The 26,269-nt window shown below is 40.6% G+C and overlaps 1 protein-coding gene across 3 annotated transcripts; it reads right to left on the bottom strand.

Annotated features, from left to right (window-relative positions):
- Positions 1 to 14,929: 14,929 nt before the first annotated feature.
- Positions 14,930 to 19,349, bottom strand: LOC141385753 (uncharacterized). Of its 3 annotated transcripts, none has more exons than XM_073951961.1 (2): positions 18,231 to 19,349; positions 14,930 to 15,012 (listed from the first exon to the last, which is right to left on the bottom strand). In XM_073951961.1, exon 1 carries the CDS (start codon positions 19,141 to 19,143, stop codon positions 18,238 to 18,240), a length of 906 nt encoding a protein of 301 aa, XP_073808062.1. In that variant the 5' UTR covers positions 19,144 to 19,349; the 3' UTR covers positions 14,930 to 15,012; positions 18,231 to 18,237. The 3 variants fall into 3 exon arrangements, with proteins under 3 accessions (XP_073808062.1, XP_073808070.1, XP_073808069.1); XM_073951969.1 differs by lacking the exon at positions 14,930 to 15,012 and having other exon boundaries at positions 17,974 to 19,112; positions 19,214 to 19,349; XM_073951968.1 differs by lacking the exon at positions 14,930 to 15,012 and having other exon boundaries at positions 17,974 to 19,112; positions 19,270 to 19,349.
- Positions 19,350 to 26,269: the final 6,920 nt, after the last annotated feature.

The following is a 26,269-nucleotide window of genomic DNA, read 5'->3' as shown; positions in this document are numbered from 1 at the left end:
GATTGTTCTGCTACTACTAATGTGTATTTCGGCATTTGAGATCTAAAATAAGTCTCCTGTGATAAAAAAAAAAAACACTGATCATTTGTGATTTATAACAACCGCGGTGCATGGCGCTCTGACCACCGGCGGTGTAGTGAACTCATCAAGGGTTAATAAGCAGCAGGGTTGTGAAGGCGGAGTTGGTTTTGTTGTGCACACATGCACCTTGCAGAGAAAATTTGCAGATGTGTAGATATTTCTTTCTCCAATAAACACAATGTACCATTTGCACCTTATCAATATCTTCAGTGCTTTTGCACAAATCTCATTGGACGAATCACAAATAAAGAAACTCATCCGCTCATGTTCTTTGCTACTGTTTGTTGCAGTGAATATGGTGCAAAACACATTCACACATATGCATCCAAAAATGTGAAGTCACAGACAAAACTTGCACAGCTGAATGCATGTAGAACGATTGATTTATTTTTTTCTTAGCACAAACACTACGTTTTGCTCTCTCGATCTTTTGCCCCAAACATCGCTGTGATATTTGGTGCAAAAGTGACTTGTGTATCTGCCAACCCAAATGTGGACCCCACTACATCCAAAAGACCCACCCCACTATTTCAGATCTAACTTGCTGGATAAAGAAAGGTTTTTCCTTCACCAAAAAAAGCTAAATGGTCCAAGCACAGAAAGGCCATTTTATTTACATTTTCGATCTACCTTCCCCCTTACATTTCTTTTAAACCCCCCCCTAATGCCTTCACATTTTACTTCACATTCCAATGTCCTTCTCCCCTATTTGTTGATGATGCTTACAATCCCATAACATGCTTCTGGTTTCAAAAAAACATCTAAGGACATCCTCTGCCTTTATGGCTTCCCCAAGAACTATTTTCCAGCCTCTCATTCAGAATCAGAGCAGCCACTAAAGCAGCCCATAAAGAGCTCTCCCAACATCAAATTTAGACCCTCGGATGCTGGTCCTCTGACGCCTTCAAATCCTAAATCTGCATCAGCCGATACCACCTTAAGGAAGGCCAGCAGATCCTCTCCAGCGGTCACCTTCTTACCGGAGTTCAAGAGCATGAGCACGACTCATATCCTCTACCTCCCAATATTTTTAGTGTCGAGTTCCACCGCCACTTTTCTCTTCCTTCAGCATCAAGTTCCTTCACTTTTTCTCTTCTTTCTAGCGTTGATTTCCTTTGCTACTTTCCCCTCTCCCATTCCTTCCAGAATTAAGTTCCTTTGCTCCTTTTTCTTCCTTCCAGCGTTGAGTCCCTCCACTACTTTCTGCCTCTTTAAGCTCTTCTCCTTTCTTTATTTCCAGCGCAAACTATACTCCACTCCCCAAGCACATTCCATGGCCACCCCTTAACAGTCAAGCTTCCAGCAAGAGTATTCACTCCCTCCTCCTTTTTCCCATCTCTTGCCGGATCCCACCACCCCATGGCTGCCCCATTCCCCTGAGCTTTCCCAAAATCTTCTAAATTTTGTCTTGGGGAGACTCAGATAGTGGAGATACGCCATTCTGTAATACTTAGCACTATTTTCATTAAATGTATGATACATTCTATTTATTAAAACTGATGCAGATTTTTTGACAGCTGTTGTGATATAGGCTAGCCATTATTTTATTAGGCTAGTTGCTCTTGTGTCCTGAAACACTTAACGGTTTCATTAAGATAACAATAATAAATAGCATCCTTAAATTATTATCTTAAATAAAGAGGAATATACCTATCAAGTGTCATATCGCCGAGGAGAAAAAAAATGTTTTAGGTCTCTCCGGAGCATTTAGGTTGAATGTTTGATGGCGTCTACCGAAACAAAGGTGTTATAAAATATGTTTTATACCAAGTTATTACCAGAGAAATTTCATGGTTTTATATTATAAGTGGTGTGCTGGGCCATCGTACCTCCATTAGTGTCAAGGCCACTTGATGCTTGATGCCAACACTTGGTCAGGGAGTTAACAAATATAATGAATGAAAATACATAGGCCTATGTGTATAGACATAATGTATGCTGTACAATAATGTGTAATCAGTTTGCTTCATTAAAGCAGTTAAAGCATTAAAGTTATGGTACAGTTATGTACATCAAATCACTTTGCAAATATAATTTATTGTGGGAGCCAAAATCTTGTCTAAGGGTTATGACATTTATGTGTGCATACTCTTACTATGTGCATAATGCAGAATAATTATTTATTCAGGTTATTTTTTTCTTTTCAATTAATCTGTCTCTGCACTACCTGTGGCTAGTGCCTAGCCTGAATCACATTACATGACCACATTACTTTCATTCTAAGTATAAAAACCTCCTGTTGAAGCATTGATGTCTGGAGGGCGTAATCAATATGTTCTTTCTGTGGGATCCTGACACCTGCTTTTAAGACATATCTTTCACTTTCACTTTGATGAAATATTGGTCAAACAGGCTAAGAATTGATCATCGCTCTGTCTTTGTTCTTAGGTGTCCATTTAGCATTTCTGACATTTGCTCAAGGGTTTGATTATCAAAAGGCATATACATCAAAATGTGCTCATGTGTTTGTACATAGTCTCATGCGAATGTCTCATGCGAATGTGGTGGAGTGGTAAGTTGGGAGAATATTATTAAATTGAAGCTGACTACCCCACCCTGATCACTGGGAATTTAATACACGTTCTTGGTGTGAGGAACAGGCATGAAACATGAATACCAAAAATACAAAACTTTATTTTACTTAATTATTCCATATAAAAAATCTGTTTTAAAAACTCGTCACCAATAGTAGCAGCACAGTAACATCAAGGAAAACAATAAGACAATCGGAGAAGTAGAGGCTTACCAGTGGCAGGTATAGTCTTACTGCAAGTGCACCACACACACACACACACACACACACACACACACACACACACACACCACACACACACACACACACAAGCATTCGTGAGCATACAACACACAAACTGCACTCTCCACACTGCAATCTTTTGTTAATTTGCTTTGCACAATGCCACGTTGCATTGTTTAATCTTGTGCTACTCATGAATTCCATCATTTGCTAAAAAAAAATCTATAGCAAAATTAATGTTTATATTGAGGAAGAGAAATTCTTACTTTTTCACTACCCCAAAATGAACAGTTTAGGCTTGGAGCATGGAGTTTTAGCAGATCTGGGGGCACAGATCAGAAGGCACCAGTGGGTCAGATAATCCTGGTGGGTCAGGAGGTTTTGGATCAGAAGACAGCAGCACTTCAGACAACCTCCTTGGATCAGGAGGCTTTGGGTCAGGAGGCATGGGTGGGCCAGATGACCGTGGTTGATCAGGTGATTCTGGGTCAGGAGGCAGTGCTGGATCAGACAATCCTGGTGGATCAAGAGGAACTATGTCATGGGGCAACTGTGGGTCAGACAACCCAAGTGAATCAGGAGGCTCTGGGACAGAAGGCACAGGCAGATCAGAAGGCTCTGATAGACCTGACAGCTCTTGCTGGTTAGGCAGAATTAGCTCAAATGGTGACTTCGATTACTCTTAGCATTGCAATGAGATTAATGGTTATGGCAGCAGTAGCTCAAGTGGCTGCAGCTACGACTGGAGCAATAGTTAACTCCATTTTGTTTGTAAACAAAAGCTTGTTTGGAGAGCTGAAAACAAAGTTGTTCTGTCTATTAAAAAATATGCTCAGCGATTGTAGGCTAGCCCCTGGAAAGGCTATAATCAATGTAAGAATCAGCTCTTAGATTTTTTTCAAATTTAAGTATTGGGAATTTGTCCAAATATTGAAATATTCAAAAATGATAGAGCATAGAATTATATTCACAGCTTACACTTAATCTACGTATTTGTCCACCAAATAGAATGGTTTGTGTAAAGTTATCTTTAGCAATTCTTTCATTATTATGTGGGCAACAATAACAAATCAGAAGCTGAGTCATTATCTTACGAAGCACACAACACACCAATATGAATGTTAAAATGAACCACAAGACACACACATACAGATACATACACTTACACATACAAGCAGTTGGAGGAGAGTTAATGGTGGAGAGCGAGTAAGTATTCAAATTTTAGAATTTGCTAAGCTCTTACCTTTGCAGCCTGAGACACGGGCCCACCTTAAGAGAGGGCAACTAATCCGTGGCTGAGTGAAGCATATGGGATCGCCAGAGGGACATGTAGTGAAAATCAGAAACTTGTGGAAATTAACTTGTGGAAATTAATTTTAAATATAAACAAATCCTGCAGAGTAAACGGTTAACTCTGACCCTTTTGTTAAGCCTATCAATGGCAATGGAGAGGTTGGAGAACCATCTGTCCTTTGTTCTTCTGAAGGACCAAGGTGCTTAGAGCCCAAAACTTGCAAAAGACTTCTTAAACTAATCAGCATTCTACATCATCTCAGACAGAGAGACACATGGATCACAATCTTCCATCTCAAAAAGAGGACAGAAAATGGAATGTTTCACTTCATGTACCTTTAGATTCAATGATCATGCATATATTTAATATGCACTGCTTGAAATACTCCACTGTATGAAACTTTGGTTATTAATGTTTATATATGAATGTTTAGGCAAAGATCAACATTACATAGTGATGTTTAGACTCTATATATTAAAAACAATGCCTTGAGTAAATTAGATGTGGTTTGGAAATTGAATTATGCATAGAAAAATATTTAAGACTCTTAATATAATAACAGTTTAACTGTGTCCTATGACTATGCAAACGCCGCTGGCCACACTATGAATGATACCTTCAAGTGACCAGCTCAGATTTGAAAGGCGCCATCTTCAATCCCGCCTTCTACAGAAAGCATAAAACACATTCTCTTAAAGAAGAAAAACCATGTAGTGGTATCAGGAAGAAAAGGTGGTATCAGGAAGAGAAGTGGTGTGATACATTGTGTGTGGCAGTGCTACACAAGGCTATCCAAATTGCTCAAAAACTTCAGAACTTTGCTGCGTGTTCCAGCAAGGATGTGGTCATTGGATTCTTTTCCCAAGGCATCTGTAACCATCGCTTTAGGATTACTACCTTCAGAAATCTGCATGTCCCAAATTTACGGAAACTCTACCGGTCCCCGACATCAGAACCACCACTTCCTAAAATCTCCAGTTCTGCGTGTTCCAGAATCTCCAGATTTCTTCTTCTCAAAGTTCAAGAGAGCTAAGTCTGCTCGTTCCATGCCTCAAAACCTGCAAGAACCCCAACCTCTAAGAGAGACTTTGGCATAGTGTGTATCAGTATAAAATATTTTTAATTAATTAGATGTTTATAACTGATATTCATTATTTCATCTGTTCTTTGTTATTTTAGAATAAGGTTTACCTTATCAGACTCTAGCTTGTCTTTAGAAAATTTAATTACCTTCATGACTCATGCCAATGCACTTCATTTATTGTACATTGAGTAATTTAAGTTACCCTTGTTTACTTTTTTGTTAATAAATACACATTTATTAAAACTGTGTCTTCCATGTGTTGATAATACAGTAAGACAGTAAAATCATCTACAAGTCAGACGATCTCATTAGATTTGGCCAGATAAACACCTTTACATTTGTTTATATTAATTAACAATAATGTTTGTGATAAATCCAATTATCAATACATTAACTGGTGCCTTCACACGAGAGAAAAATATCAATATTATTATCAATATCAATATATTGGTTTTAATATTTGTGATAAATCCAATTACCAATACATTAATTGGTGCCCTGCGTGTGGCTAAAAGATCAATATTAATGTCAATACTAAAATATTGGTGTTAATATTTGTGATAAATCTAATAATCATTACAGGTGCAACTAACAAGACCTACTCCTCGTCCTCTCCGAATTTACACAGTATCTGTGTGAGTAAACTGACTCAGGGAAACTGACTCAAGTTTTTGCGCATGCCCCATGGCCATCTGTGAGCCAGTTCATCCGTACCAAGGGGGACCTTGGTCAGGGAATAAAACCACCGGCAATGGGTGCTGTCGGATGAAAACAAACAGGATGCCCATATCACCTGGACAAACTCAGTTTGGAGCCTACATTCTACCCAGCATGGAAGCTGCCATAAGGGCACATCGACTGCACAGTTGAGCTAGCCAGGGATATGAATGACGGCGAGTAAACTGAGACATGCGGCGAGAACGGATAAACCCCTAAAAGTAGCATCACTCCGACAGTAGCATGAACATTTCGATACAGCAGCGACAGAAATGATGCAGGCACATTTACCATCCCAACGAGAAGGAATATCCTATAAACACACAGACACACATGTAAATCATTGCATTGGTTAACACTCCCACTTACAACCACATGCAAAACACTTGAATGAGGTGCTTATATCATATTCGCCGATCGATTTAAAATCTCCAACCACACTAAAACTACAGCATAGGGAAAGTCATGTTGTTTAAACTACCTGGTAATCAAAGCCCCGGCAACAGACGCTATGTCTGTTACAACACATGTACCTGACAGTGTAGCAGTCAACACCCACTAAACAATTAGCAAACCGCTATGCTAACTGCACCTTACCTGGAGGCCACTGCTGGCGCGCACACACACACACACACACACACACACACACACACACACACACACACACACACACACACACACACACACACACAGAAAGTGGGATTTAGAACATGCCTCACAATAGGCTACAGCCCTCAGCTCTAAATAGGGGAGTACTGTGCACTGGTTGGTCATTGCAGATGTCAATCACATTCACTTACCTCATGCACTCTATCACATTATCATCAACAAAAAGGGACCAATTATAAAGTGATAACTTATGTATTTTTTAATTTTTAACTTAATTTTGAAAGGTTTGTCTTCCCAGTAAATTAATTATTTTCTTAAACTATTTTTACTTTATCTCCATCGAACTCTAACACATTTATATTTCAAACTGTTAGTATTGACCTTATTCTAAAATGCAGAAGTGCGCCTGTTTTCGCGATTGTCTTAGAACTTCCGATGCAGTCGCCTATGGGAGAAATGACTAGGAATAATAAACGGCAGAAAATGGCCAAACTACTTGCTCAACAAACAAATTTTTGCATGACTACACAGACCAAGAAGCATAATATAATTAGAAAATATTAAATAGCAACATCAAGCAGCGTAACGAGCAGTTGTTAACGTCAAAAAATGAATGGAAGTGAATGTGACCGGAAGTCGTGAGACAAAAAGATTCAAATGGCAGCGCCCACTCGACAGCTGAGAATAAGGTGAATACATCTCATACATATACCGTTTTTTTCCACACAGTAAGCATAATTAATGACTTAAGTTTCAGTGACCTCAGTTGCCACATTAATATAATGACCATGCAGTGCAGGGTTCATCTTGTCAAAAGGTCATTTTGACATTTACCATTTAGCTTTAAAGGAAGATCCTCTGTTCAAAAATAGCAACTGACTGTACTATTTCTATCCTGACCTTCAGAGCAATTCAAAGTTTCCATGTCTTTTTGAAGTTTTCATGATTACAGCCATGAAGGTTGTCAGTCATGATGTTATGTTTTTTATATAGAACAATGTAATTTTTTTCCATAGAAACACTTTATGCATTTTTGGAGCTATCAGTATGTGAAGGGTAGTTCATTTTTCTCAGTGTGACACAACTGTCATACTCAGATATAATTGCGCATATCAACCAGTGGTCTTTGACTATATAATTACTAAAATACTTAACGATCAATGCTAAATTATGCAAGCTGCTCAATGACTTATGACCAATAATGAACACAGCAGTCAAACTGTCAATCATTTTATTCTTCATGCAGCCTAAGATGAATTTCCAGCCTTCAATGTCACCTATTGTTCTACTAACAAGATCTTTTTTCCCTTTTATCTCATTAAAGGAATGTACAGTGAAATTGCAAACAATGCAGAGAACAAAGATTGTGTGCTCTCTTCAGCTTCTGATGCAACGTCATTATTTGTTCACATTATACAGCCAGATTAGTATCAATTTGTTTTTAATTTTAACTAGACTGAAAAATGTTGAGGTAAATTTTAAATATATTCTTTTAATTCATCAAATTGGTATGGGCATAACATGTTTGTTCACTTCAATTTAATTGTATCATTGTTTCTTTAGAAAAGCCATTCTTTACACCTGTTTTATTTAGCATCTATAAGTAGAGGGTTAATTGATGATATAGGATAAATAATGATAAATGATCTGTTGTAAAAATATAATTCAAGTATGTGGATTTTCCTTTGAGGATTAATAGATCATGTTCACTAGCAGAGATAATTGAGTTTATTTGACAGATGATTTTATTTGAAGGCTATATCACATTGCAATCTGCTACTTTTTTTTTTTTTTTTTTGCAACAATAACTGCAGTTCTTTAAAAAGTAGAATCTTTATGCTACTTTGAAAAATGCACAATTAGGTTTATTTTTTCCCTAATTTATTTTTTCCTCTTTTATAATGCATATCATAATGGTGTGATACATTTACTTTTTGTATACAGATTTATTATATTTATTTTTTTCACCTTTATAGAGCATGGCATTATGTATTCATTGTTTATAAATTATGCATAACATGATTACAATAATCTTCTTTTATGTATTAGCCAGAATTCATTATAACCATGCAGAATTTGCATATTTATAGGCATAAATGTCTTGTGCTTTTTCAGTATGAGGGCAAAATTACAACTGGTGTTTAATCACTAGACTTACATTAATAACATGTCTAATATGATTATCACATTTACTGTATCCAATTTACTAAATTTAAATGCAGAAATAGCTCCTCTTTTTGTATAGGACTGCTTTGTTTACTGCTACAAGCTGTCTCTAGAGCTAAGGTCATATCAAATTAATTTAACCAAAGCATTAGTTATTAAACAATTGCATTTTGACATTGAACCTTGTTTAGCTTTACAAGAAGCTAAAAACATTTTGACTACATGGCTGCTGGCAATGTGAGCCAAAACAAATGCATCTTTTTATTGACACAATATGAATTCTCTTTTAAAATAATGTTCCTAGTAAACCCATTCTGGGACTCTAAAAAACAACAATATGCATGAATAATGATGAGACAACCACCAAACTGGAACTACATTGAGTCAGCTAAGATAACAGTGCAATCCCTAGCCTCCAATGTATTGTAGTTTCTCTTTTCATCATCTTTTCATCAGCATCTCATTCCTCCCATTTATAATATCCCTACTTACTCCAGTATCTGCACCAATAGCTCTTTAGAAGGATTTTTAGTAATACTTTACAATACAGGAGCACTAATGTGTATTAAAATAATGCTTAACTTAAGCACAAGTGAACTGTAATTTTTAATATGTTTTTTTTTTTAGATAAACAAGTATATTTACTTAACATATTTCTTATATAACTGCAAACACATTGTATTGGTATTTATGCTGTAGAAGAGTAAAACACATACAGCATATTTAAGGTACAATCTTTGCTATTAACAAATCATTAACTAAGACTTTCAGCTCAATGAACTTCTAATTTGCTGCTTTGTAAGTGAGCTTGGAAGTCGTTGGATTTAGGTATTGGTAGGATTAGGGATGTAGAATAAGATCATACTTTATAATTACAGCCATTGTTGTATTAATTGCCAGGTAATAAGGCTGTAGTTATTAGTGTGAATTGGTCCTTAAAGAGTCTATATATGTTGTCAAATGACTCAACATAGAAGTTGAGTAATGTTATTGTTGTTGGCTTTTTTATTTATTTAGTGATGTGCCTCAAGATGTAAAGTAATTATATAATGATTTATTTGCAAATCACTAGCTAAAATTTAATAAAAACAAGCAACTGGAGATTGGCATGCATGGCCTACTGTAATATATGCAATATGACACACTAACAACACTAATAAAGAAGCAATATGTAGTTTTTTTACATACAGAATAACATAATAAAGTAATATCAGTGGTACAATAACTTTTAACTAGATAAATTGCTCATTTCCATGTACCATATCTGCCTCATGCCACATAAAACAAATAAAGGAACCATGGACAAAGAAATGCCTATGAGAAGATGATTTATACTATGGTCTATGCTATCTAGGCTATGATCTGTTTTAGCACACAGATCACGTGTTTGTTTCATAGGCTAGGTGAAGTTAGCCAAAAGCTGACTGTGAGATGAAAAATACACAAACAGTTCTGCCATATGGAAGACCCATCAAAGAAACCTAAGAGGGTTTTGTTTTTCTATAAGGAAGCAAATAATAAATAAAATAAAATAAAAAATGTCAAGAAACTGATTGGACAAGAGCAAAACACAGATTTGTATTTTCTAGGTAGATGTCTTCCAGAGTGGGAGCTGTTATTTCTCAGCTGTAGGGGAACCCTCCACAACTTGATCAATGTACCTTCTTCTCCTGCAATCTCACTTCAATGGAGCAAAATTAAAAAACTGGAAATCATAAGTTACAGATGATAAATCATGAGTTACCATCAGTGTTATTTTTTAAAGTGTGCAAAAACAAAAGTGTTACCTGAGAGGTTTTTGAATCTTGAAATAGTGAAATCCAGGTTTGCCATTCATCTTCTTCTTTTTGTTCTTCTTCTTTTTTCTTTTTAAAGAAGCAGTTACATTTCATGTTGATTTACATGTCTTTACAAATTATGTGTGTAAATAATGCTCTTTGTTTATGTTTATTCAGATGGCAAAGTTAGCATCATCAAAAGTACTCTTTCAGTTTTTCTTAGCTTTTTCACGCATAAGTTCTAAATACTCCACCTGACCCCCCGGTAGAGTTAGTAGAGTTAGTATTTAAAGTAATATTAATTAGAACACTTCTCTTGAAGTTTCCATAGTGACATGTCAAGATTGTCACGTGATATACCACAGCCCCAGTGATTCATTCATTTTTTGTTTTCTTTTTTATCTTTTCTGCAAACGTTGACAAACATCAATTTTATATTGTGCATTATCTAATATTTCGATTTTCAAATATGCGTAAGAACATGAATTTTGTTGTTAAAATAGTTTCATTCATTCATTCATTTTGTTATCGGCTTAGTTCCTTTATTAATATGGGGTGACCACAGCGCAATGAACCGGCAACTTATCCAGCAACCCATCACTGGGAAACATCCATACTGTATACTCTCATTCACACACATACACTACGGACAATTTAGCTTACACAATTCACCTCTAGTGCATGTCTTTTGAAATCGGAGCAAGCAGAAGAAACCCACGTCAACACAAGGAGAAAATGCAAACAACACACAGAAACGCCAACTGACCCAGCTGAGGCTCGAACCAGCGACCTTCTTTCTTTAAGGCGATCGTGCTACCCACTGCGCCACTATGCACGCGTTTAGTCTAAAGTTACACTACATGAAAGATTAAGCTTAATGTTTATTTATAATTTTTAAAAATAATTTCTAATATCTAAAAATAATTATAAATGTCTATACTATAGATATCTGGGTGTATTCAATCTTATGTTATGCTAGTAGTTATGTGTATTTGAAAATACTGATTAATTGTGACTTACGACAAGCAGCGAATTCCTCTTTCTGGGGTGATCAACAATTCCCACACAACGACACACTCACGGCTGAGCTATTACAGTACGATGCACCATTAGGGAAAAGATTGAGGTAGTGACGAGTGTTTCCCAAAACCCGTAGTTTTTCTTTCGCAGATCCATCGTTTGAACCACGTTAGTTGCAACGTAAAAGGCCCATAATGATGCTCTAAACGGAGTGGTAACAACTTCTTTAGAGAAGAACCCCATAATTTCTTTGTGCAAATTATATTGTTTTACACAAACACAGATTAAAAAAAAAATCCAATATTAGTTTTGATAAAAACATGCACTCATTTTCTGTAATAATTAAAATATATGTAAATGGCACATATAGAGCCTATGTTTCCTTCACAAATATTATTGAGAATATTACATATTCTATTCTAAAACACAAAATCACTTACAAAAGCTAAGACTTATTCTAATTTCAGAGACTATAAATCATATAAATAAATAAATAGAGGCTATTTATTAAGAAATTAAATTTAATATTTATTATTTATTAGGAAATGTAAAAATCCTACTTTAATAATATTTATTATTATTATTAAGTTAGATTTTGTTTATTTATTTATTTTTAGAAAAGTCTACTTTTACAATTTAACACATGTAAACTACTGCAGAAATGTTCTAACCAACAGGCCCATGCCATATACAGTACAGATACTTTATAAATAACCAACTATAAATTCAAAGCATTAAACTTCTAATCTTTTCATGACCCTTTAAAAAAACACAGATTCATCCCAAAGAATTAGTAATAGATAGAACCCATTTCAAACCTGCATTTTCTATCAAAGATACTACAAAAAGTTCTTGTTCCTTCCTACAAAAAAACAATATTTGTGAGAAATTTCAATCTGGGTTTAGAGCATTTTATAGCATGGAAAACAGCACTCACAGCAAGAAGGTCACTGGTTTGAGGCCTGGCTGGGTCAGTTGGCATATCTATATGAAGTTTGCATGTTCTCCCCATGTTTGTGCGAGTTTCCTCTGGTTTTCCCTACAAGTCCAAGGACATGCGCAATAGGGGAATTAAATAAGCTAAATTAGCCGTAGTGTATGAGTGTGTGTGAATGAGAGTATATTGGTGTTTCCCAGTGTAGGGTTGGAGCTGGAAGGGCATTGTAAAACAAATGCTGGATAATATATCTACTTCCTGCTTTGATACTTTTTGGACATCTTTGCCTACTGCTCCTCTCCTTGCACTTTTGCTTTTAGATTTTATACTCAAATATTAATTTGAGCTTATCAGCACAGTGCTCAAATGACACAGCTTGAAGATCAACATCGAATCTACATACTTTCTGAAATACAACTTTACTCAGGGGAATTATTGTCTAAACAATTCTTTCGCTACTAGCTGCTTACATTCCTGAGACAGGAAAACACGGCTGTGAAAATGGCTCTGGATCATAATGATTTAGTATCTCCCAGCTGCACAAACTGCCACAGACTTCTACAAAAGTTTGCAGTTATTGAAACAAAGTTACTTACCATGCGTCGGATCACGCAGGACCGCTTCATTGTGGACCCTCACAGCATACAGCCGGTGAGTCCCATAAATCTACTCCAGCTGCTGTTTTGAGCACAAAAAAAAAACAGAATAAAACTGTTGAAAGTGAGCGTAACCATTGGCATAAACAAGATGCAAGACCAAAGGGTACTCCTGAGGTCAGATCATCCATTGCTGCATTAGCGTCCTCTACCCCAAATACAGTTTGGACTCAAATACAGCTTCAGAACAGATATGAAGTTTTGGGTGAAGAATCCCCAAATGCAGTCAGACAGTGATCGCATGACTCAGCAGCTAATTCTGCACGGAACAGAGGCTCAAGACCGAATAGACAACGGCATTCTGCTCCCGTCGCAGCCAAGATATGAACATTGATTGATGGTGAGTCAATAATAATAATTTTAGAAGAGCTACAATGACATACTGCTTCCCTCAACAGTTTCTGATATAAACAAAGAGCTTAAAAACATATTAAGGAAACAAGAGAATGCAAAATGTATTGTCATCCATGTGGGGAAGAATGATATTCGGAAGGAACAGTCATAATTACTCAAGAGAGATTTCTGTGAGCTTTTGGAAACAGTTGAAAGACTAAAAATTCAGCCGTACATCAGTTGACCACTCCCTGCAAGTGGGACAAATATGTTTTCCAGGCCCCTTGGTCTAAATGCATGCTGCAGAAAACATGTAACAGGAAAGGACTCAATTTTATTGACAATTTCAATCTCTTCTGGAACCAAAGACAGCTGTTTAAATCAAACAGCCTTTATCCAAACAAACTTGGTGCAAAAGTGCTAAAGGACAACATCTATTTCTCCCTCCATCATCCATCAGCTGTGTGTGCCACCAAACTTAACCCAAATGACACACACACCTAGCAAATGTCCGAATGACCACAGGACTTCAAATCAGCTTCTGAGTGGACCTGTGGCTGACGCAGCTGCACACTGAGCTCATCAGAACAGCATCAAGTCTCAGCACTCATGAATGATCTGCAGCAAAGCAGCCTGGTCAACATGTCTCAGCAGCCAGAAACCCCAGACCCACAGCCTCTGTCACCAGACACATTCTCATTGTCACCTTGCTTGCCTCTCTTGAATTTTTTTTTTTAAAGATGGAGGAACTGGTGTTTGCTGGAACTAAATTCTCACACTCTATTGCTGCAAGCCCCCAGCTATAGCCACCAAAAATCAGCAAGCCTCACACCCATCTCTGAGCCCACCTCGTCCTACACCTACTGTATAAGTGGTCTTAGGTCTTTTATTACGTGGCAGAAAACCAAAGATTTCTTCAAGCTGTATAGCAAATAATTCAAATCTGGTGTTTATTAAATGTAAATCTGAAACTACTGTAGGGAAAACAGCTAAAACTGTTAAGTTAGCACTTTTAAACATTCAATTCAATTCAATTCAGCTTTATTTGTAAAGCGCTTTTACAATGTAGATTGTGTCAAAGCAGCTTCACATAAATGGTCAGAGTAACTGGAACAGTGTGGTTCAGGTTTTAGTGTTTAAGTTCAGTTCAGTTTAGCTCAGTTCAGTGTGATTTAATCATTACTGAGAGTTCAAACACTGAAGAGCCAATTCATCGATGCGTAGCTCTACCAATCCTGAACCATGCGAGGCAGTGGCGACAGCGGAGAGGGAAAAAAAACTTCACCTGATGGGAGTGAAGAAAAAAAACCTTGAGAGAACCAGACTCAGTTGGGCACGACCATTTTAATTTCTCCGCTGGCCAAAAGTCTTGTGCAGAGCTTCATTCGCCGTGGTTTAGGCTGGAAGATGGCCTCAGCGAAGACTCGTCTGTCCCTGGAGCGTCGCTGGAATCAGAGTCATGTTCTCAACTCCCCACGACCATCAGCGCAGCAGCAGCTCAGGATATGGCCTGGTCCTAAATATGGAATCCTTGGGATCATCACGTCGCTGGTCTTGGATCCAATCAGTGACTCCGCATAATCTGAGGACCTCGGGATGAGTATCCCCAGGTGAAAATAGAGAATAAAGAAAATAATTAGCGTAGCTGCTGTTCATAGTGTATATAAGCAAGATGCAGAAGCTTGTGTGGAACCCGCTAGGTGATGCATTGAGTGTATGCTTTACTAAACAGATAGATCTAGTTTTGAACTGGGAGAGTTTGTCTGAGCCTCGGACGTTATCAGGAAGGCTATTCCAGAGTGTAGGAGCCATGAAAGAGAAGGCTCGACCTTCGCTATTCTTCGCTATTTGCTATACCTTTGCTATTCTAGGTACTACCAGAAGCCCTGAATTTTGAGATCTTAAAGAGCGAGTTGGTTTGTAGCGAGACAGAAGGTTGGTTAGATAAACAGGAGCTAGATTATTTAGAGCTTTATAGGTGAGAAGTAATATTTTAAATTCAATACGAAACTTAACAGGCAGCCAGTGTAAGGAGGATAAAATTGGGGTTATATGATCATATTTTCTAGACCTGGTCAGAACTCTGGCTGCTGCATTTTGTACTAATTGAAGTTTGTTAATAGAGGATGCTGGGCAGCCAGCAAATAGAGCATTACAGTAATCCAGTCTCGAAGTCATAAAAGCATGGACTAGCTTTTCTGCATCTGAGATGGATAGCATATTTCGTAATTTAGCGATATTTCTCAGATGAAAGAAGGCAGTTTTTGTGACATGGGATATATGGTTTTTAAAAGTTAGATTGCTGTCTAATATGACACCCAGATCTTTTATAGTAGAGCTAAAACTAACTTTGTATCCCTCTAATTGTAAATTGAGTTGCGAGATCTGCTGTGTGCAAGATTTAGGCCCAATAAGTAATAATTCTGTTTTGTCTGAGTTTAAGAGAAGAAAATTGTTGGTCATCCAGTCTTTGATGTCTTTGATACACTCAGTTAGTTTAGAAAGTTCAGACGTCTCGTCGGGTTTAGTTGAAATATATAATTGAGTATCATCTGCATAGCAGTGAAAGCTGATCCCATGTCTTCTAATAATGTCTCCCAGAGGTAGCATGTAAATTGTAAACAGTAATGGGCCTAAAACTGATCCTTGAGGCACCCCATACTTTACTGGGCTGACTTGTGAAGGCTGTCAATTAATATTCACAAACTGGTAGCGGTCAGTTAAGTATGACTTAAACCATTGTAGAGCCTGTCCCTGGACACCTGTAGACTTTAAGCGATTTATGAGAATATTGTGGTCAATGGTATCAAATGCTGCACTAAGATCGAGTAAAACTAATAGCGAGACGCACCCTCGGTCAGCAGCTAAGAGTAAATCATTGGTTATTTTCACTAAGGCGGTTTCTGTACTGTGGTGAGCCCTGAAACCTGACTGAAACACTTCAAAAATATTGTTCGTCTGCAGAAAAGAGCATAATTGAGTGGAAACAACTTTTTCTAGTATTTTAGACATAAATGGAAGATTTGAAATAGGCCTATAGTTAGCTAAGTTGTTGGTGTCTAGTTGCGGTTTCTTAATAATAGGCTAAATAACAGCTAGATTGTAAGAGTTTGGAACATGGCCTATAGATAAAGAAGAGTTGATAATGTTAAGAAGAGGTTCTCCTATAGCAGGTAGCAGCTCTTTCAGTAATTTTGTTGGAATTGAGTCCAGCATACACGTAGCTGGTTTAGAGCTATTTATAATTTTTACTAACTCTTCATGTTCTATGATTTTGAAGCAGTGTAGGTTATTATTATGATTCAATGAAATATTTACAGGATTTGGAGTATAAGCCGGTGCAGAAAGTTTGGCATCTCCTATTTTTTGTCTAAAGCTTTCTATTTTATTACTGAAAAAATTCATGAAGTCATCACTACTAATTTGCGATGGAGTAGTTTGTTCCAAGGATGACCGATTATTTGCTAATTTAGAGATGGTGTTAAATAAAAATCTAGGATGGTTATGATTATTTTCTATCAGTTTGCGCAGGTGCTCGGTCCTGGCAGATTTAAGAGCCCTCCTATAGCTGGACATACTGTTTTTGTACGCAATTCTAAAGACCTCTAAATTAGTTTTTTTCCATTTACGTTCCAGGGTGCGGGTTGTTGTTTTGAGCGCACGAGTATGACTATTATACCATGGTATAGTTTTAATAGTTTTTAAGTTTTTAATCTCTAGCCTTTTTTAATTTGATGGGTGCCACAGTATTTAGTGTGCTAGTAAAGATGGCATCCATACTGCTGGTTACTACATTAAGATCATTTGAGTTTGCGGGTGCATTACGAAATAGAGAGAGATCAGGTAAGTTATTTATAAATTCATCTTTAGTTGACGGAACAATAGTTCTACTAGGGCGGAGTATTGGAGCGGGTTTGCTGATTTTAGGTAAACACAGCTTATATAGTAAGAGGTAGTGATCTGTAATATCATCACTTTGTGGTATAATGTCTACGTCAATAACCTCGATTCCATAAGACAGAATTAGATCTAATGTATGCTTTAAGCGATGGGTTGGACCCACAACGTTTTGCTTTATCCCAAGTGAGTGTATTAAATCCATAAACGCGAGCCCTAATGTATCATTAGCGTCATCTATGTGGATGTTAAAGTCACCTACAATTAGCATTTTATCAGTTTTGACTAGTAAGTCAGAAATAAAATCAGAAAATTCTTTTAGAAATTTGACATAGGGTCCTGGGGGTCTATATATGGTGATTAAAGCGAGAGATAACATAGGTTTTTGCATAGTATCTGGAAGCTGAACATTAAGGGATAATACTTAAAAGGAGCTAAACATAAGTCCGTTTCTCTGTTTAATATTAAGGAAATCACTAAAGATTGATGCAACTCCACCACCACGACCAGTTTGACGAGCCTCATGTTTATATAAGAATCCTGGAGGAGTTGCTTCATTTAAGCTAATATAGTCATTTTGTTTCAGCCAGGTTTCAGTGAGACAGAGTGCATTAAGATTGTTTTCTGTTTTTATTTCATTAATGATAAGTGCTTTAGGTGCAAGTGACCTGATGCTTAGGAGACCAAGTTTTACGAAATTTGTATTTTCACTTTCAACTGGTTTTTCTGGTTTGATTCTTACTAGATTGTTTTTTCTGGAGCACACAGTACGTTTATTTCTTAAACTAATAATACGAGGAACAGACACAGTCTCTATAGGATTTGCCAGATATGCGTTACTGATGTTTAAGTGGGGTGAACAAGAGTCTAGGTGGCTATAATGTGAATTTTGTGAATTTTTACCTGCTAGTCAGATGGTGAGAAGTAATCTGGAGATGTTGTCCGACAGGAGTTCAGCTCCGGCTCGACTGGGGTGCAGGCCGTCAGGACGGAAGAGCCTAGGACGCTCCCAGAAAAGATTCCAGTTATTAGCAAAGAGCAATTTCTGTTCTTTACACCATGTTATTAGCCATTCATTCAGAGCTAAAAGTCTACTGAACCCTTCATTTCCTCTGCGGTAGGTAGGAAGCGGCCCAGAAACGATGATCTGCGTGGCGGGCGAGGTGTGTCGAACCGTCTCGATCAGGCTCCTGAAGTCCTTCTTCAGGATCTCAGACTGCCGGAGCCCAGTGTCGTTTGTCCCCACGTGGAGGACAACGGCACCAGGGCTCTCGGCAGCGCCCAGGATGGTTGGAATCTGTGTAGAAATATTTCTCACACGGGCACCAGGAAAGCAGAAAGTACATACTTTATTACCTTTTGAGGCGGCGGCACGGACGTGACGAACGATCGAGTCACCGATGATGGCCACATCGGGACCCGACTCGCGGAGAGGGGAGAAGCAGTTCTCCGTGGAGATCTCGAACACGGGAGGAGACGTTCTGCCCCGGGATCTGGGAAGCACCTTGCGCGGCTGCACCCAGGCGCCGTGGTAGCCGGGTGTCGGCGTGAACGACGCCTGGCTGAGCCGCGCCCCGGATGCGCTGGGCCTGGACAGAGAAGGACGCGGGGTTGAGGTAGAGGGAATGATGTGGTTGTAATTTCCACGTACCTTAGATGAGGCGGCCTTAGCATTAGGTACAACAAGCAGTTGTTCCCGTAGCTGCGACCGTCTCACCAGAAGCGCCCGGATCTGGGACTCCACTTCTTCCAGCTCCAGCTCCAACGCCTCCATCGATGCTTCTCCTGCACACAAGGACAGAGACGGAAGCGACATTTTACGGGGTAAAGAGCAAAGCCAGTAAGTCAAAAGTGTATGGTAAAAGAGGTCGGTAGCTTTAGCTGACCAGCGGCGCTAGCAGGCTAAAGCTACAAACAACAGGCGGATGCTCGAGGGACAGACCGTTTTTAAAGCAGCTTTGTTTGTATAAATGTATTAAGGGTTTGGTCACCCTAAGTAGGAGAGACAAATACTTAGCGAATGAGGAAGAATTTTATGATTAAGATTTAAATTGCGAGTAAATAGCAAGTCCAAACTTCAAGCACATGCAGTGTGTGACCGAACGGAGACAGTGACGTCACTCGAGCATGCCCCCGAACAAGTCACTTTTAGCCAAGGATTTTATCAACACAAATTGCCTTGATTTTATGCTTTTAAATGAAACTTGGCTAGATGAGAGTTGTAGCGCAGCAGTCCTGAATGAAACAGCTCCTTTAAACATTGATTTTTTTGAGTATTTGCTGAGCTAATCGGAGAGGAGGATGCATCGCTGCCCTGTTTAAAGATGTCTATGAGTGTAAACAAGTGTCATTTGGTGACTATTTGTCTTTTGAATATCTGAGTATAGTACTGAAAGGTGTTCCATGCATTTTACTGATCATTATCTACAGATCTCCAAAATATTCTCTAACTTTTATTGATGATTTTACAGAGCTGTTATCAATAGAAAACTCTGAATTTGACTATTTTACTATTGCTGGGTATTTTATTATTTACATTGATAATCCAGAAATCAATGCTGTTGTAGTGGAGCGGTAAGTTGGGAGAAAAATACTAAATTAAAGCTGACTACGCCACCCTGATCACAGGGAAATTAACACAGGTTCTTTGTGTAAAAAAAAAGCATGAGACGTGAATACCAAAAATACAAAAATACTTTATTTTCCTTAATTATCCAATATAAATCACTTTTAAAAAGCTTGATAGCTGATAGTAGCCGCACAATCACATAAATAACACACAATAACAACAACAGGAGGAGTAGAGGCTTACCAGTGGCAGGTAAGCTAGTTACGTAGCACCAAACTCTACAAAATTACAAATGGTCTTACCGCAAGTGCATCACACACACGGACACAGGCATACGTGAGCACACAACACACACACACTGCACTCAGTGTCGTATCCCACCACCGCACGATGGACAACTAACGGCCTGCCTGGAAGCCTCAGCTCCTACAAAACAAAAATGACAATTAACAATTGTAAAGTCACAATCTCACACAAAAGAACACAGAAATTCCCCAAGTGAGATTCATAAAAATCTCCTTGCAATAGAAACTCAAAAAAACAGTAATATTAATAATTATAAATCAATTAACTCAAAAAGAATAAACTTCCCACAGGAAGCACAAATCAAACAATGAATTAGGTACAAAAAGAAAAATAATGAAACCCAGAAAGCACAAAATGAATCCACGCACTAAAAATGTATCGGCTACTACTCGTGTGCAAGTACTCCATGTGAAGGCAATTTGAGTTTGTTATTCACAGCACTATAGTAAGCATCTTTACGTTGAGGCTCGCACATTAATCCGGCATCAGAAAATGAGAAGCACACAGCAAACGGACTAAGCAGCAATATGCAGCCTTATCAAATCAGCGATCAATAGTGGTTTAAAAAGAAAGCAGTGGTCTGTAAAGCAGCAGTATGAAGCAGCAGTTTATAAAGCAGCTATATAAAGCAGCAGTCTAGAAAGCAGTGGTCTGTAAAGCAGCGGTCTGTAAAAAGCAGCAATATCACTAATGTTGTTCCCTCGGCGGGCCCACACGCAGTTATTGTTCCTAAAAAGGACAAGACATTAAGTCGCTGGACAGATCGGCGCATAATTATTAAAAGCGTAACGTACATACCTCTAGTTTGCAAGCCACTTAGCAACCCGCACTCACGGACGCAGTTGTAGATTAAAACACAGCCCAGGAATTTAAAAAAAAGCGATCCAGCTGGGGTGACAGCAACACAGGCTACAGCCAATCTTATCCGCAGATGCTAAGAAATTAAATACAGCCAGTTAAAAACCACTACGCAACCCGACGCTAAAGGGAAAGCAAAACAATGTCTACCTGCAGGAACGGAAGGGGCAGAGGCGGGACCAGCGGGACTCCGGTAGTGACGCACAAGCGGTGCTTAAGTACACAACACACACCCAAATCCTCCCTTATATACACACCCAAGAGTTATACGATTGGCTAATAGAAAAATCACTCGTGATGACACCAGGTGATCCCACTACAATCCACCCCCCACTTTTGGATCGTCGCCCCGACGAGCTCGCCGCCAAGGCAAATTTGCTAATCCCAAGGTCTAAAGAGGTCCAGCCTACTGACATGCATTTGCTGAAGAGAGGCCCCACGAGTCTGCCCCACTGAACGTGGAAGGTGATGGGGATTCGGATGACGGCCTGCAGTAACACGCCCCGTTCGATGCAAAACCTCCCCACTAGCCTGATCTAACCCACCTAAAGGAACCTCTGGTTCAGGCCCCACAATAGATCCCTGTTCCCCAGGACTTACCTCTTCCTGCTGTGCACAAGGTGGAGTATAGGGCAGTTCTGCAGGTTCTGGCCTAGGTACAACTGGGCCTTGACCAGGTACTACCACCACCAAATCTACTTCCTCCTCAACCAATGACGGGACATCTCTAACTGGATCTAGCAGAGGATTAGGGTGGTCAAGCTCACCAGTACAGTGGGCTATTCTGCGTTTTAAGAGGGAGCGATGGACGTTCTTAGTCCTGGATAGGTCATCTACTGGTGCAATGGTGTACACCACACCACCCTCTGGTGGCGCCCTGGTGATCTGATAAACCACTGGGCTCCACAGGTCCTGAATCTTGTGGCGACCTCTTATCCCTAAATCACGGAGGTACACTAGTTGACCCTCCCTCAGTGGCTCATCACGAACAGTGCGATCGTGTTGGGCCTTCCGCTTATCAGCCATGTCGTAACCGTTCTCGTGCTCCTGCAAAGGCTACCTGTAGTCGGGTCTGGTGCTCTATAACCCATTCATGCACACTGCCCTCCTGTGGCTCTGGTATCCGGCCTAACAGAAAGTCGACAGGCAACCTCGGCTCCTGGCCAAACATTAAGAAGTGAGGCGATTCCCCAGTAGCCTGATGAGGGGCGCTGTTATAGCTAAACACTACCTGGGGAAGGCAAGCCACCCAGTCTCGCTTCCTAGAAAAAGGCAGAGTGTGCAACAGGTTATGTAAGGTGCGGTTAAAACGTTCACATTGGCCATTGCCAGCTGGATGGGCCGGTGTAGTCCGAGACTTCTCTACACCATACAAATCACACAGCTGACGTATTAGGCGTGACTCGAAGTTTCGCCCCTGGTCAGAGTGGATGCGCCCGGGGACCCCAAACCGGTAAAACTCATTAACCAGTACACGAGCCACAGTCTCTGCACGCTGATCTCTTGTGGGGTTAGCAAGAGTGTACTTACTAAAAACATCCGTCATTACTAGGACGTTTTCTATACCTGTACTAGTTGGTTCTAATACAGTAAAATCTACCGCAAGGATGTCATTTGGCCTGGAGGACAACAACCGTCCCATGAAACCCTTAGCTAGAGGCCGTGTATCCTTAGCGGCCTGGCAACGCTCGCACTCCTGACACCAACGAGCCACGTCAGACGTTAGTCCTGGCCAGTAGCACCTCTGTCGTACCAGTTCTGTGGTGCGCTCTATGCCCTGGTGGCCATGTTGATGATGTAGCTGTTCTAAGACCTCGGATCTCAGGGTTTCAGGCAAAACTAGTTGAAAAGCTTCCTCCTTACCATTAGGGTAATAAACCCGCCGATAAAGCACTCCCTCTTTATCGATCAACCAATCCCACTGTCGAAGTAGAATCAGGGCTGACTTGGTTAGATGCTGACGTTCCTCATAGCTTGGACGAGTTTGTCGTTTCAAAAACGGCAAGACTTCCTGGATCACGGGGTCCGCTGCCTGCAACAAGCTCAATTCAACAGCAGAATAACCAGGTAGTGTCGAAATCACACACTGAGTGGTCACCCCACCAGACCTCAATTCAGTTAGCCGCCGCAATGACTTCGGGATAATCGTGCCTGGGGCCACCCCTTCCAAAGTACCCGGCAAAACAGGGTCTCTTCGTGAAAGTGCATCAGCATTTCGGTTAGACTTACCGGAACGATACTTGATCTCAAAGTCAAATGCCGCCAACTGTGCGGCCCAGCGCTGCTCTGCAGCACCAAGCTTTGCAGTGGTCAAGTGGCTAAGGGGGTTATTATCTGTGAATACCAGACACTTATTACCCAACAAATACTCACGGAATTTCTCCGTCATGGCCCATTTAAGCGCAACAAATTCCAACTTCATTGAGCTGTAATTGGACATGTTGCGCTCCGTGGGCCTTAACCTGCGGCTGGCGTATGCGACCGGCCTCACCTTTCCCTCAAAGTCTTGAGAGAGGACGGCCCCCAGCCCCTGATAGCTAGCGTCCACTTCCAAAATAAATGGCTTGGAAAAGTCTGCATAGGCAAGCACAGGAGTGGTGGTTAATTTTTCCTTCAACCTTGCAAAACTTTCATTACAGCCCTCTGTCCAAGCACTAGCAAACCGTTTCGCCATCTGCTTGCCCTTTAACCCAGCAAATTCACCAACCAATTTATGCAGAGGAGCAGCCAACTTGGCAAATCCCTCTACGAACCTTCTGTAGTAGCTGGCGAACCCAAGGAAGGATCTCAGCTCGGTGACGCTAGAGGGACATGGCCAATTGACTACCGCCTCAATTTTGCTGGGATCGGTGGCTACCCCCTGCGACGAAATTACATGCCCCAAGTATTTTACTTCTGGTTTTAAAAAGGCACATTTCTCCAATTTAGCCTTCAGTCCTTCACGTTCCAAACGGCCCAGGACAAGCTCCAGCCTGTCCACATGCTGAGAAACTGAAGTGGAGAACACAACAATGTCGTCTAGATATAACAATAGCGACAGACACTGCTGGTCTCCAAACAGTCGCTCCATAAGCCACTGGAACGTGGAGGGGGCATTGCACAACCCGAAGGGCATCCGATTCCACTCGAACAGCCCAAACGGGGTACAGAAAGCGGTCTTAGGTCTATCTCCCTCGCTGACAGGGACTTGGTTATACCCGCTTGCCAGATCCATAGTGGAAAACCAGCAAGCCCCTGTCAGAGCGTCCAGTGACTCCTCAATTCTCGGCAAGGGGAATGAATCCCTCCTAGTCTTGGCATTTAGCTGACGGTAGTCTACGCACATACGCAGACTACCGTCCTTCTTTTTAACCAAGACTATTGGGGATGCATAGGGACTAGAACTTTCACGAATTACCTGAGACTCTAACAGCTGGTTGATGTGAGCTCTAACCACCTCATACTCTGAAGGGGGTACCCGGCGATGTCGCTGCCTCACCGGAACGTCGTCTAACAAGGGGATATCATGAGAAATTAGGTTAGTACATCCCAAGTCACCCTCGTGTTCAGAAAATACTCCCTGGTACTTCGTTAACAAAGCCCGAACCTCAGCTTGCTCTGAAACCGGCAAAGCAGTCAAATCCAAGGCCTGAATTTGTGCAGAGACAGTGGCACTCGCCACTTCGGTAGCCTGGGAATAAGCATCTACCACCGGGGGTCTATCTTCGGTCACACCTGCTGGTAGGCTTACTACATGCACTCCACTCAGTGCCCCTAGAACTCTACGTGGGAAAAGCAACACATCAGATGAGCCTACATTTACCACCGGCACATACACTGAACTGCCAATGACTTGTACTAGGGAAGGGGAGACCAATAACCCTTCTGGCAGCCCCGAATCTGTCGGTTCAAATAGCACCGTTGTACCAGCTAACTGCTCAGTGCAAGTTGCTGCAACAAATCTTAGAGCTCCACCTGGAACCTGGCATGCCCGAGGACCACGCACTTTCACCCTTACCTCATGTTCCAAGAAACACTCCACACCACCCTCATGGCAGTACTGCAAGGCTTGGAAAACCGATGATGGAGAACTAGAAACAGGGGGACAGTCAAACATTGCAGGGCCATGCTGGCCAAAGAGCTCCTGGTAGCAGCGCCTGAGAACATTCATGCCCAAAACACCTGGGGCTCGAAGGCGCAGGCCCCCAGGAGGGTCTCTGACCACCAGAACCCCACATTGAGGTACCAGTTTACCACAAAGCTCAACATCCAGCTCAACATAGCCAATGTAGGGAATAGAAAGGCCATTTGCAGCCCTTAGCTGCAACCATGAGCACGACCTCAACCGATCCTGACCCCATGGATCAAAATGTTGGACAAAACAACTTTCCGTAATGGTTGACACCATCGAACCAGTGTCAATTAAGCACGGGACAGACACTCCACCAATTAACACATCCAAATGTGGACATAACGACATTAAATTTGAGACTGAATTAGACTGAAATCTGTTGGAGCCAACATTTTCCCCAGCCGAGCTGCGGCTCTTCAGCACGACGGGAGCTAGTTTTCCGAAGCATGTGTAGAAGGCAACTGCCTACCTGCACGGGCCCCTGACTCCCGAACGCATAGGTATCTGTGACGGAATCCGTTCGTCCTCACAATCTCGTGCAAAATGGCCTGATTTCCGGCAACGTCTACAAATAACCCGACCATTACGGAAAGAGGGGGGACGGGATCGTGAACTTGCACCCTGTAACATAGCAACACTCTGTGTAAGCTGGTTTAACTGTTCCTGTTGTAACTTCAACATTTCTTTAAGCTGCCCCATTTCAGATTGTTCGGGTGGACAATTACTACCCGACAGAACACCCCCCGATACCTTGTATTGAAACCCCCGTGCCAGAGGGAGAGATAAACTGCATCCCCTTGCCCCGCCTGGTGTGCCCTCCCGTTCCCACCGGATGGCCTCGCTCCGCACCTCTAAAAAAGTGGAACTGGGCTGGCGGCGTACTAACTGCTTTAATTCACGTCGAAGAGAAGAGTCACAAACATATTCAACAAATTGATCCCTCAACAAAATATCAGTGTTGGGCATAACAGTGGGGGATTTTTCCTTTACCTTCTCTAGGAGGCCCATCAGCGACAAAGAGAACTCCAACAAGGTCTCTCCTTCTTGCTGCCTCCTAGAGAAGAACGATTCCTGTAGGGCAACATAAGATTGAGAGCA

This window comes from Danio rerio, chromosome 1 (assembly GCF_049306965.1).
Source record: "Danio rerio strain Tuebingen ecotype United States chromosome 1, GRCz12tu, whole genome shotgun sequence".
NCBI lineage: Eukaryota > Metazoa > Chordata > Actinopteri > Cypriniformes > Danionidae > Danio > Danio rerio.
The sequence above is the reverse complement of the archived record's forward strand: the minus strand, read 5'-3'. Positions and strand labels throughout refer to the sequence as shown.